This window comes from Trachemys scripta, unplaced genomic scaffold (genome assembly GCF_013100865.1).
Source record: "Trachemys scripta elegans isolate TJP31775 unplaced genomic scaffold, CAS_Tse_1.0 scaffold_45, whole genome shotgun sequence".
In the NCBI taxonomy this organism is placed as follows: domain Eukaryota; kingdom Metazoa; phylum Chordata; order Testudines; family Emydidae; genus Trachemys; species Trachemys scripta.
This window is the reverse complement of record NW_023260531.1, coordinates 15,818-29,752: the sequence shown is the minus strand read 5'-3', so window position 1 is coordinate 29,752 and position 13,935 is coordinate 15,818. Positions and strand designations below refer to the sequence as shown.

At 51.0% G+C, this 13,935-nt stretch overlaps 1 protein-coding gene across 1 annotated transcript in view; it reads right to left on the bottom strand.

Moving 5' to 3' along the window:
* The window catches only part of LOC117870588 (scavenger receptor cysteine-rich domain-containing protein SCART1-like), a 56,846-nt gene extending 54,187 nt beyond the window's left edge, over positions 1 to 2,659 (bottom strand). Inside the window, exons 1-2 of the mRNA XM_034757788.1 lie at positions 2,428 to 2,659; positions 754 to 1,068 (exon numbers count right to left, since the gene is read on the bottom strand). Coding sequence (XP_034613679.1) covers positions 754 to 1,068; positions 2,428 to 2,659 — 547 coding nt within the window. The remainder of the gene's footprint in view (positions 1 to 753; positions 1,069 to 2,427) is intronic.
* Positions 2,660 to 13,935: the final 11,276 nt, after the last annotated feature.

Sequence of the window (13,935 nt, the reverse complement as noted above, 5' to 3'; positions counted from 1 at the left end):
TGCAAACCCCTGTGCCCAGGCATTTTTCTTGCACAAGCTTTGATGAAGCCAGGTTATGCATACACATATTTCCCAAATGCAGAGTGCAGAGGGATACAGGTGTATCTCCATGACATTACCCTGGGGAGTGAGTGGTAAATCTAACCCATCCTGCATGGGAAGGCAGCCAGGCAGGCTGAGGAGCAAACTGCTATGAACCACACGGGTGTTTCTTGCCTGACCCTGTAGGGGGATTTGAGGAGGGAGGGAGCTGTGTGGAGCAGTGTAGCCAGTTTTTGCCCCCTTCACCTATCCCCAGTTGTTTGGGCCTCTCCCCCTTGCCATGGTCAGGCTCAGGGCTCCTCCCCTGCTGCCTCAGGGAACTCTGGGGAAAGCTCCACTGTACTCGCCCCCCTTGGCTCCAACTCCAGCTCCAGCAGCCACAGGCAGATCACAGCTGCTGCTGCTGCCCCGGGGAGACACTGGGCTGCTGCACACAGGCATGTACCAGCACAGACCTGCTAATGGGGTCACCCAATCCCACACTGAACCCACAACAGCTGCACCACCTGCCCCCTGTCAACTGCCTAAAGGATGTTGCAGCCTGTTCATCCCCAGTCTGGCCAGGGGAGCTCAGGGAGAGACTGATCAGTTCCACCCTGACCCCAGTGCAGGGCACAGTCCAGTTCTGAGTCACCAGGAATGTCACACATGGGTTCAGTCCCGTCTCCCTCATGGGGAATTTCCTACGGGGCTGGTTGGCCGAGTTCTTACCTGAGCAGATCACTCCAGTGTCAATAGAATGAGAGCAGGGGAGTGCACCCCATCCTTCATGTCTGCAGTCCCAGAGAGCTGACTCATCACCACCACAATCAACTTCAGTCAGCCAAGTCGGTCCAGATCCTTCTCCAAAATGAGCCCAGGCAGGGGCACTGACAGCAGATCCACATCCCAGCTGCTTACAAACCACCTCAGCATCTTCCATGTCCCAGTTGGTATCACACACCGTCCCCCACTGATCCAGGTGTTTAATCTCCACTCTCCCGGCACAGGGGCTGCCTCCATTCACCAGCCTCAGCTCATCAGCACCTGCAAAGAGAGACACAGAGCAGGGTCAGAGCGAGCAGGAAGCCCCCTCCCCAGCGTTATCACAGCAGAGTCCGCACCCATCAGCAGGGGATCTGCGCCCAGAGCTGCCTCATGGCTCCACCTTCTCACTTCTCAGGGCCTCACGCTCGGGGCTGTCAGTGCTGCAGCTCTCGCCATTTTATCCCCACTGCAGTGATGTGTTTGGGGTGTTTTTACCTGTCTCATGAGAACACGACGGAAGGTACCAACTCACGGAGTTTCCCTTATTCCAAATGACACCATCTCCTGTCACTGTCACTGGGGCTGAAGCCAGCAAGATGCCGTCATCTCCCTACAGTCTGTTGGCATGTGGGAGTGAGGCCGCCCTGAGTAAATCTGGCTGCTACTTCCCACTGTTTTCAATGAGACTGAAGCCCACAGCAACATAGCTGCCCCTGTATTGCTCAGGGGGCTGGACAGGACCCAGACGGCCGCAGAAACAATGTGCAAGGAGGAGGGGGAGTGAGGGGAGCAGGGTCCTGGGTGGCAGGAGGAAGATTCAGAGGTTGCAAGGAAATGGGGTGCAGGTGGTGTGTGGGCAGGAGTGAGGAGTGGGAAGAGTAGGGTGGGTGTCTTGAACAGGGACATGAAGAAGGGATGAGGAGGGGAGGGAAGGGGGTTATGGAAAGGTGGGTCAGCAGGAAGGGAGAGGAGGAGTCTACTGTGGGGGTCAGGGGGCAGGGGAGGAGGGTGTAGATTGGGGGGAGGAGGGAGAGCTGGGGAGAGAGCAGAGGGGTCTGGAGAAGAAGGCAGGAAGGAGGGAGACAAGGAGTGTGGAGGGGCAGGGAGGTGGGGGTCTGAAGCAGAGATTCATGAGGGTGTAGTAGGGAGGGGAATGGGGTCTGCAATATTGGAAGCAGGAGGGAGGGTGAGGAGGGGAGGAGCCTCTAGATTGTGACGTGTGCTTCACAGTCTCAGGTAGAGAAGTTGCAGGGTGGGGTGGAGTGGGGTGAGCCAGGGAAGTGTTGCTGTTTGCAAAAGGCTAAATCAATCTGGTCAAGTTACGGTGACGTTATAGCTGATGTGAATGGTTGATGTCAGTGTGAAGGTCTCTAATATCTGTAACTCACCCCTGAACAGTAACAGAAGTTCTGTGTGCGAATGTGAGCCACGCTGCATGAATTAGCTCAGTGGGTCTCAAACTATATCCCAGCCAGTCCTCCTTCTGTCAGACAAGGCCGCTCTGGGCACCAGCAAACCAAGCACGTGCTTGGGGCAGCACATTTTCAGGGGCGGCATTCCGGCCATCTTTTTTTTTCTTCCGGTGGCAAAAGCCTAGAGCAGACCCTGGCAGCAGCAGTGCGTCGTGCGTGGGGGTACCCTGGGGCTGCTGCGGTTCGCGCCGCGGGGGAGCAGCGCCCGTGCCTTGTGGCAGGGACAGGCAGGCGCCGAGTGGGGGACACTCAGGCTGGGGGCCGCCCCGCGGGGCACACTGAGTTGCCTGCAGGTGCCGCAAGGCGGCTGCCCCCCAGTACCGCAGCCAGGGCTGGGCGAAGTGGCCTGAGCCGCCCAGGGACAGCAGGAGGGCGACCAGAAGCAACAGCGGGGCCATAGAGGGCGGGGCGCTGCTGGGCGGGGCCCGCGTCCGCTCTCCGGGGCTCCGCACCCTCTGGGGCTACCCTGCCCCCTGCTCCTCAGCCCCCTTGCGGACGGTCCCCCAGCTCTGTCCTCCTGGGTCCCGATCGGTCCTGGAGGCAGGAGCCCCGGCTGGAGGGACCCTGGGCTGAGGCGTGGCCCGGGAGCCCCGCTGCTTACCCCGACCCCCTATTGTTACGTTTCTGGCTGCACTTTTCCCCTCACCTCCTTCTCTACGCACTCCCTATCCGTGGCCCCACAAAGTCACGGGACCTCCTGGTCAACCTCCTCCTGGCCCTGGCTAAAACCGCCATCTATCAAACCAGGGAGAGAAGACTCCTGTGACTGTGGGGCCTGTTTCCGATCCTCTGTCCGGTCACGTATCTGGGCAAAGTTCCTCTGAGCAGGGTCCACTGGCTCCCTTGACACCTTCGAGGAGAAGTTGGTGCTGTCTGGGGTTCTCTGCTTGGTTTCCCCGTCAGGTTCCCTTCTTTTGACCCTGTGACCGCACTCCTGTCCCTGTTATTTCATTAGCTGTCCCCCGAAATCAGTTGGGTTTCAGGTCCTGTAAATCCTCCCCTTAGGCTGGGGGGGATCCTTTAGAAGTGGGCGGGCTTCCACCCGCCCACTTCCCGGAACCCAATCGGTACCCCGACCCTGCCAGCGCCGACCGGCTGGAGGCGAGGGTGGAGCCCAGGGCTGGGGCGGCAGTGGGTGTGGGTGGGGGGGGGGGAGAGAGCCCAGGGCTGGGGCGGGGGGGGGGATGGGGGGGGGCCGGCGGGGGGGGGGGGGAGGCGCGGTCCGGGCCGGGGGTGGGGGGCAGCCAAAAATATTTTTGCTTGGGGTGGCAAAAAACCTAGAGCCGGCCCTGCTGTCAGAGGAACTGAACCAGCAGGGGAGAGCGAAGGCAGTGTTGGGCAATGGATGGCAGGTCCCCGTCGCAGGGGTAAGGGGAGGTTAAGTGCAGTTTGGATGCATTAAAAGCCTGCAGTTTTCACCCCCACTCTGGCAGAGGGAGTAGATGGGAGTTAAAAGGTTAAAGACAGACTGAATAACACGACTGGATGGTTTTAATAGTATCATGATTTTTGATCTATTCCTGATATTTTTTCATTTCTTTGCCCACATAATTTTACACATTTGTTTGTCTGCACAATTTAAAAAGGTCAATACCTGTGAAATACAATCTTCTGGCAAAGACTGACCTGGCCTCTTCTCAAGGCTCATAGAGGGGGACAGGGGCATTAAGAGAAAGGGAAAAGTAGCTACATTATGATCTCCCCTACATGGTATACTCCCCTGAGCCACTGTGTCTGCATCATGTGAAGCAAAGTCAAATTTCCCATAGAAAATAAAAATATTCAGGGCATGATGCACATTTGCTCATAAATCCAACAAAATAAGATTCAACTGAACATGTGCTTGGGATCGCTATATGACACTATCCCACAAATAACTGAGCTGTAATTTATCCCTCACATGGTAACAATTGTCCATCCCCTACTATCTTAGTCTGATCACCAGGAGTCACCACAGAATTCTCTGCTTTTCGGTCATGTACAGCTGTGTTATGGGCTCTAACCCCAGCACATTATATATGAACTTTTTGGGAATTTGAAATATAAACTCCGAGAAACTTGCTAGACAGTTGGTTTGCTCAGAATTTTCTGGGTACCAGCCCCTACGCACTACAATAACTGAGCTGTCTGTGAGATACACATTAGGGCAGGTTTTTCTCAAAGCCAATAATTTAGACTGACATTTCTGATTATCAAGGTCAGTGTCATTTTCTCAGGCTGGCGCAGCAGCACATCGGGTTCCCATGAACCAGCTACTGCTATGGAGTTCACTGCCCTGTCAGTCATATGGATCATTATCATGTTGTTAACACCAGCCCAACAGGTTCCAATCATTGTATTATTTAAATTGTATCTGGGTCCCACATTTGATTTGAAGATGAAATTTAAGCTGTTTTGGAGTCTTGGGGCCAGATTCACTCCCTGCATTGCACCAGCACTTGCTGCTGTAACCCATAATCTGCCCCCGCCCGCTTCCCCCGACACTGGTATAAAGTCTGCCTGCAACTGGGACACAGCATGGGAAAGAGCTTGCAGCCCCCTCTCTGCTGGAGGAATGAGAGAAGCCCTGACACTGGGCAGGGGCAGCCTTGAGGGAATGAAACCAGTGTGGCTGTGAGATGCACTGATACAGCACCTCTGCAATATAGCTTGTACTGTTCGGGCTTCTCTAGGCTCCAACTAGGATTCAAGGAATCTCTGCTCCAGCACAAATCTGGGGGAAGGAGGCAGGGCTCCTGCAGAATAAATCTTCCTGCTGGCAGAGCTTCTGGTACACTCATTCCAGCACACCGCATCCTAACCCACATCCCCTCAGTGGGAGGAATCATCTCTGGGCATATTTGGGTCAAATCCTGCACACCTCACACTTGCAAAACTTCTACTGGCTTCAGTGAGTGAATAGGGGAGTGATGAGCCAGGACTTGACCCTTGCAGTGGTTGGAATTTGACCAACCAGACATTTATTTATTGGGATTTAAAATACTAAATTGAGGCCTAGCCAAGGCCTTAGGCACCCGGACAGCATTGATAACACACTCAAATCCCAGCAGCATTAAGTGACCATTTCAACAGGAACTCAGCCAGACAGACACCTACAGAAACTCCTTCCCACCCATTTCTCATTATGTGATGCATGGCCTGGGCCCTCCCAAAATGCCCCATCAAAAAACTGTTTTGCAGTGTGCCCAGAAGGTCACCAAATTTAGGCTATTTTTGTTCAAAGGGATGAGCACATTTCAGAGTCCTGGAGCCCTCACAGAGAGCACCCTGCCAACCACCCCTCTCCTTTATAAAAGGGGGAAACAGCTTGGGCACCCTGCTGACCAGAGCTGTGGCCGTATGGCACAGGGAGAGAGGTGATCCCTCAGGAAGGTCCAACCCAAATCATAATCAACACCGTAACAACTTAACCTCCACCCAGAGCTAGAAAGCCAGTGCAGATCCTGCAGCACGTCTGTAACATGCTTCCAGCAAGATGCCCTGCTCAGTGAGTGGTGCTATTTGCACCAGCTTCATTCTCTGAAAGGTTTTAAGGTGCAGCCCCACACAGAGGTCATTGCATTAGTCCAATCTCAAGGTAGTAAAAGCCTCGGTAACAGCGGTAAGGTCCAATCCCGAAAGGAAAAGTCACAACCTCCGAGCCAAAGGCAGATGGTAAAAAACTGACTGTAAAAGTTACCACCCTAGTTCCAGTTAACCCAGCTCCCCTGGTGAAGCACTGAGGAGACTTACCTGCTATGTCCCGAATTGAAAAGAGAAGAAGCCACAGCACCGGAGTGGAGAGATGTCCCTTCATTGCCAGCCTGACTTGCTGTCCCACCACTCACTGCACTGGCTGCCCCTAAGCACCTGCTAGGGTTCCTCTGTGTCTGACAAGTGACAACAAAGCACTGGAAGGGAAATATATAGATTCAGAGGCTGGCATCAGCTGCGCGAAGGAACCAATAGCAAACCCACCTGCCTTTTTAGTTATTATCAGAGGTTTTATCTGTGACTTTATAGAGCCAAAACATCCAATAAAACTCGAAAGCAACAAACATCACCATATATGAGTGATGAGCCCCCTCCTGACGTCAGGTTTACCACAGCCTCAGATCATCCGGTAACCCCCAATCCCTGGTGTGGGAGAGAAAAGTTCTGTACAAACTGTATCTGTGCTGTTTCTCGCCCCAATAGATTCTATATCGTATTAAACATGAATTGGGAGACATTAGAGGCTGGTAATTTTTTTAACTAGGGAAAATATTCCCCGTGACAAAGGTGATCATTACAAGACCAGATTCCCAGTGTAGGGCATGTCCAACTGTAGACACAAACAAGTCACTAGAACTAGACTGTGCCACTCAGATCAGCTGTTGTAGAAGAGGAATTATCTCAATGCCATCTGTAATATTGATAATTCTTAATGCTCCTGCACCGACTATGTTCACTAGTGATAGAGGCACAACTTAGGGCTTCCTGAGTAGGCCATGATCCTCTCTTGTAGTTGCAGGATATCTAGGGTTGCCAACTGTCTAATCACACAAACCCAAACACCCTTGCCCCACCCCTGCCCCACCCCTTTTCCGAGGCCACGCCACCGCTCCCTCCATCCCCGCTCCCTCCATCGCTTGCTTTCCCCTATCCTCATTCACTTTAACCGGGCTGGGGCAGGAGGTTGTGGTGTGTTAGGGGGTGTGGGGTACGGACTCTGGGAGGGAATTTGGATGCGGGGGCAAGCTCTGGACTGGGACATGGGGTTGGGATGCAGGGTGCAGGCTCTGGGATGGGGCAGGAGGTTGGGGTGTAGGAGGTGAGGTGAGGTGTGCAGGCTCCAGCTGGGCAGTCAGGGCCGGCTCCAGTCACCAGCCGACCAAGCACATGCTTGGGGCGGCACCTTGGGGCAGGCCAGCGCTCGATTTTTTTATTTATTTATTTTGATCCGGCGGCGTGACGCTCGGAGTGGGGGCGGGGGCTTCGGGCGGCGTGGTGCTTGGAGGGGGGGCGAGGACTTCAGGCGGTGCTCAGGGGGCGGGGCTTTGGGCGGCATGGTGCTCGGGTCGGGGCTTTGGGCAGCGTGGTGCTCGGACGGGAGGCGGGGCTTCGGGTGGCATGGTGTTTGGGGGGGCGGGGCTTCGGGCGGTGTGGTGCTCGGGGGGGGAGGGGCGTGGGGGGGGGAGGGGCTGGCGCCGTGCGGCGGTTGGAGGGGGGGCGGGGGCTTCGGGCGGCGCGCTGCTCGGAGGGGGGGCAGGGGCTTCAGACGGTGCTTGGTGGCGGGGCTTTGGGCGGCGTGGTGCTCGGGGGCGGGGCTTTGGGTGGTGTGGTGCTTGGGGGGGGCAGGGTCTTGGGGGGGCAGGGGCTGGCGCCATGCAGCGCTCGGAGAGGGGTGGGGGCTTCGGGCGGCGCGGCGCTTGGAGGGGGGCGGAGCTTCATGTGGCATGATGCTGGGAGGGTGGGGATTTCTGCGGCGCTCACGGGGGCGGGGTGGGATGGCAGGCCAGTGCTCTTCTTTTTTGCCTGTGGGCAGTACTTACCTTGGGTGGTTCCGGAAAGTTACTGGCACATCCCTCTGGTAGCAGCTCCTAGGTGGGACCCTGCCTTCACTAGCAGGACCAAGTACTGATTTTGCCCCAGATCCCTAAGTGGCCCCCTCAAGGATTGAACTCCACTTTTTCCCATGTAGATTCAGGAAGAGGAACAGGCTGTAATGGAGGGGTACATGTCACTGCTGTCTTATCATGCATTTGGCAAGTTACACAGGATTTTATGAGTGCTTCAGTTTGAGAGTCCATCCCTGGCCACCAATACCGATCCCGTAGTCGTTGTTTGGTTCTGACAATTCCTTGATGAGTGTTGTGTGCCAGGTGTATACCTTTTTACTGTAATTCTTCTGGCACAAGTAGCCGATGTGTACCTCGTAGCACACAGCCATAGAGCAAAGAAAGTTCATCCTGAACTCTAAAATAAGGCAGCAAAACTGGGTCAAGGTTTTTAGGGTTACTAGGCCATCTCTTTGTCAGAAATTCCCATAGTTTTTGTTGAATTGGGCATGCTAAACAAGCAGCTTGAAATTGTTCTCTTGTAACTACAGTAAGAGTGCTTGTAATAAGCTCAATTACTACATCCTCATCCTCCAGTGGACCATCTGGTGAAGGCAAAGGCAGGCAAGAAAGGCAATCCGCTACCACACTTGTTTCCAGGCTTATATTCCAGTTCATAATTGAAAGTGAGAAGTCTTGCAGACCATCTAGCAATATGATATCCTGCTCTTCCCAGTCCTTTCATGGTGAGCAAGGTCCTCAAAGGGCTGTGGTCTGTGCGCAACTTGAACGTGTGGCCCCACAGGTAAGTTCTCCATTTTTCAGTAGCCCAGACACAAACAAGTGCTTCTTTTTTGACTGTAGAATATTTTCTCTCAGCATTACTTAGTGCCCTTGAAGCAAATGCAACAGTCCTCTCTGTGTTGTCCTCATGAAGTTGTGTGAGGACAGCCCCAAGTCCATAATCAGAAGCATCAGTAGTTACAATTGTGGGCAATGCAGGATTGAATAGTGCAAGTACTGGACTATGTACTTTCACCGTTTCGAAACTAGCTTGTGCATCCATTGTCCACCCTAAGGTTGAACTTCTCTGTAGTAATTCTCGTAACGGTTCAATGACAGAAGCATAACTGGGAATGAATTTTGCATACCAGGAGGTAAGACCCAAGAAGGAAGGTAAGGTTTGCAAATCTGTTGGAGGGGGAGCATTTGAAATTGCCAGGATATGATCTGGATCAGGTTTTAGTCCAGACTGTGAAATTGTATGCCCCAGAAAGGAGAGTTCAATTTGTCTAAATTTGCATTTGGACCTATTGAGCTTGAGGCCTGCTTTGCTGATGCAGTTTAGTACAGACTGCGGTTATTGTCATGCTCCTCAGTGGTATTTCCAAACATGATAATATCATCCAAATAGCACTGAACTCCATGTTGATTCTTCAGAATCAATGACTTTTTTTTGGAAGGTACTTGGGGCTGATGCAAGACCGTATGCAACACGTTTAAAACAAAATAGTCCCTCATGTGTAATAAATGCTGTGAGGTCTCTGCTATCTTCATACAACATAACCTGGTGATATGCACTCTGCAAATCAAGAGTAGAAAACATCTTTGCTCCATGGAGTTCTGCAAATACTTCTTCTCTGTGAGGAAGAGGATGACTGCCAATCACAATAGCTTTATTTGGCTCCCTTAAGTCCACACAAAGGTGAATTCCTCCACCCTTCTTCTGTGTCACTACTATAGGTGAAACCCATTCCATGGAGTTAATCTCTTTAATAATATCCTTTTGAACAAGTTTTCTAAGTTCTTCTGAAACAGCTTCCCTGGTAAGCACCGTAATTTCTGTCGTACAGGTATAACATTATTCCGCATTTTAACTTTATGCAGAAACCCATAAGCACAGCCAATTGAAGGATCATGTTGTAATTGAGTGATCCTTCCGCTGGCCACCTTTCTTGGCACTCTAGCTGATACTGAGGCCAATCAACTGTACAGAACCTTTTCAATTTACTTTTAATCAACTGGTCAGATCCAGACACTTTCCAGTTCCCCAGAATGCATTCGAAGGGTGTACACTGTACCCTGCCGGCTGTACTCTGTTCCTGCCCCATAGGGAGACTCTGGGCATCCCCAGGTCAAAACAGACAAAGTCCCCACTGGACTGTTCCTACCTTATCCAAGGGTCTGGTTCTGCACCGTTGCCCTATCCACGGGACTGGTTCCCCACCATCGCCCGCAGCTGCTTCTCCACTGTCTAAGTGCATTGCACCATTGTGCCCTCCGGGGTCGAGCAAACCACGTCTCCGCCGAGGCCCCTGATGAAGTCACCGGTGCGCGCTGGGCATCGGTCGTCGCTGTAATCCATCGGCCGCCAGGAGGGATCAGGGCAAGGCTAAATTTCAGCCTCGAGCCCCACGTTGGGTGCCAAAACTGTTGCCTGCCCAGAACTGGGCCCTGAGATGGCAAACAGGGTTCTTTGCCCGGTGTGCTTGGCACCAATAAAGACACCGAGGGGAGAAAGCAAGCCAAGTTTATTTCAGAGCTCTGAAATGGCACTAGGAGACCAGCATGTCTCAAATCAAGTGCAGCACATACAAATAAAATTTTCCCTTTTATATTCCAAGCTGTTTCTGTGTAAGCCTTTGTTCTGTTACTCCCTCTTACCCCTCCCACCCCTCCCTTCTCTAGCAGTTACAATGAGAAAAGTTCCCATTCGTCTGCTTATCTTTTGGCCTTGCAAGGCCTGTTTACAGCAGCTGCCTGCTAGAAAAGCTGACCCTTACATTTCTGCTTCAGCATGTAAGCAGTTAGCACAGAAGTAGGTGAGAGTTCACAAGATGGAGTCACTGTGGCTTAGGTAGGCCCAGAGCAGAAGAGCTTCATCAGCACTTTTGGCCTTCCACTCTCCCGAGTTACCTGGTAGCTATGCCTAGTGACACCAACAGTTACACGGCAATCACCAAAAGTAACTATTGCTGTCAGGAAGCTATTTACTGGAATATGTTTTTTCAAATAGCACACCAACTGAAGTTTGGGTTCAGTAAGAGGCACATCTTTAAAGTAATACAAATAGATGGAATCAGGTAGTATAGATACTGCTGAGCGAGTGTCCAACATTAGCTGAATAGAATGTGATTTGCCTAAGGGTATGGTGGAAATGTTTACAGTGCACTTTATCTGTTCTGGAGTATGTGCAGTAGTGGTTTTGTCCACGGTCAGCACAGTAACCTCTGGTAGTGTAACTGCATGCACCTGTTGATTGAACTGGCTACTGCGACATACTTTAGCAAAATGCCCAATCTTTTTGCAATAACTGCACTGAGCTACTTTTGCTGGACCTCCTGTGTAGCTTGTAAGGTGTTGTGGGGATCCACAGCGAAAGCATGCTTTTACTGTATTTTGCATTTGCTGATTCAGTGGCTTTTCATTAGTGTTCCTCTTGCAATTGATTGTCTGCAGCGATAGTGAACTTTTCTGCAAAGGAGTCACAGCCTGGACTGTGCCTCCTGTATCCCTGCTCATTATTTTGGCTTCAGCTGTAGCTGACTCAATCTGTGTAGCAATGGTTATTGCTTTTTCTAGTGTAAGTTGTGGTTCTAGAAGTAAGCGTTCTCTTACATGAAACATGGTTGTTTTCGCAATGAGCTGGTCTCTAATCATCTCATCTGCCATATTCCTAAAGTCACAAGTTACAATCAGACTCCTCAGGGAAGCAATATACTGCATTATAGTCTCCCCTGGTTTCTTCTCACACTGGCGAAATCTGTAGCGATTAGCTACTACATTCACTTTTGGCACAAAAAAGTTCTTTAATGCAGTGAGTGCAGTCTCATATTTATCATCTGCAAGGGGAAAAGTGTAAAATATACGCTGCCCTTCTGCTGCAAGGCAGTGGATTAGCAGAGCAAGCTTTCTTACTTCAGAAATCTCTGTAGCACTGATTGCAAGCAGATAAGTCTCAAACATATGGATCCAGACAGTAAAAGCAATTGGAGGCTCACCTGGGCTTTGCAGAAAGGGTGCAGGTGGGTTCAGAGGCAGAAGATTCTTCCTTGTCACCAAAATGTTGTATCAGCCAGGCAAAGTACTAACAAACTTCAACAGGATTTTATTTTTACAGTGGAAACCTCTGTTACCGAAATATCGGGTCCACCTAGCTGAGAGCCAATAACAGCCAGACAGGGATAAGGAAGAGTTGCTTTATTCTGCAGAAGAAAGGAGAGCTTTGCACCTTAGTACAAAAACTCTGTCTTACACACATTTTACAGATCCTTTATACACATTTAGACAAAGGACCTTGCAGTGTTAACACTTGATTGGTGGTTGTCAGACCCGTTCTTTTGCTATCTGGTCAGTGAAAACCGGCTTGGGACCAGCTCCAACTACCTTAAGGCCTTGAAGGGAAGACAGTTGAAAGTTCAGGCTACTGTGTACTTGAAGTGTCTGCTTCCCCCTAATGGCCACTGGTTGACATAAAGGCTGCTCTGTTAAGGGGGGGTCACTAGTAACTTTCACACCTCTTTGCAAGCTGCTGCTGCACCCTCTGTAACTCTCACTCAGATTCCTCAACTCCTCCCACCTCCTTCCTGTTTCCTGTCCTTTCAGACTCCCAGCAGCCAGTGCTCCCAATTCTAATAATCACAAGCAGCATCTAAACACTACACCACCCTCCTCCCTGAATGTTACAGCATGTAGCAGAAACATCTCCTGTGAGTCAACAAAGCAATTCACAGCAGCATCTCCCTTATGACTACAGTTACTCTCACCCCAGGGCTTGGCATGACAGTCTGTGACGTTATTGATATAATCTGGGACAATATAGATCATTGTTGCAACCAAGGTCCTGTAGTGACACACAAATCTTGTATAAAGGGGGTCAAATGGGGTGTCTAAGACAAGGTTATGGTTTACTGGTTATGATTATGCTGTCTATATGTGTGTATCACTTTTGTAGTTGAAGTTATGAATATTGGCTCTATACTGTCTGTATTTCAAACTTATGCTATGCTGCTGGGTGACATCCCAGACAAACTGGTGTTAGCTCTGCCTAGCCTGCTTGATGGCCCATTAAGGACCATCAGCTATACAATGGACCCATTGAGAGAAGACAGATACGCCTTGTAACTCAGCAAAGTATGCAGGGACTGGCCCATGTGACTCCAGACTCCATTTTGCTGTAATTTTCCACAGTAAGAACAAAGAGGTGTTCTTACACCTGGAAAAGACTATATAAGGCTGATGCCTCATCTCCATCTTGTCTTCAATCCTGCTTCATACCTCTGGAGGAACTTTGCTACAAGCTGAAGCTTTGAACAAAGGACTGAGGACCCATCCCAGCGGGGGATGTATTCCAGAGACTTGATTTGAACCTGCAGTTTATTCCATCGCTGCTGCAAGCCTGAACCAAGAACTTTGCCATTACTGTATGTAATTGATTCCATTTAACCAATTCTAACTCTCATCTCTATCTTTTTCCTTTTATGAATAAACCTCTAAATTTTAGATTCTAAAGGATTGGCAACAGTGTGATTTGTGGGTAAGACTTGATTTGTATATTGACCTGGGTCTGGGGCTTGGTCCTTTGGGATCAGGAGAACCTTTTTCTTTTACTGGGGTATTGGTTTTCATAACCATTTGTCCCCATAACGAGTGGCACTGGTGGGAATACTGGGAAACTGGAGTGTCTAAGGAGATTGCTTGTGAGACTTGCGGTTAGCCAGTGGGGTGAGACCGAAGTCCTCCTAGTCTGGCTGGTTTGGTTTGCCTTGGAGGTGGAAAAAACCCCAGCCTTGGGCTGTAACTGCCCTATTTGAGCAATTGGTCCTGAGTTGGCACTCTCAGTTGGGTTCCACCAGAACCGCATTGTCACACAGTCCCAGAGAGATAACTCTGTCCCTCTGCAGTTCACCTTCTCCACCGAGGTGGGTCCAGTCCCCGCGCTGAATGCAGCCTCTCCCGGGGCAGATACAGCAGATCCACAGCCCAGTTGTTTACACACAACGTTAGCATTCACCATGTCCCAGGAGTCATCACAAACTGTTCCCCAGGAGCCACAGTACCAAACCTCCACTCTCCCCGAGCATCTGTCCTCTCCTCCCACGACGCGTAACTTCTCCTGGTCTGGAAATGCAGAAAACTCACATGTTACTGGGAGA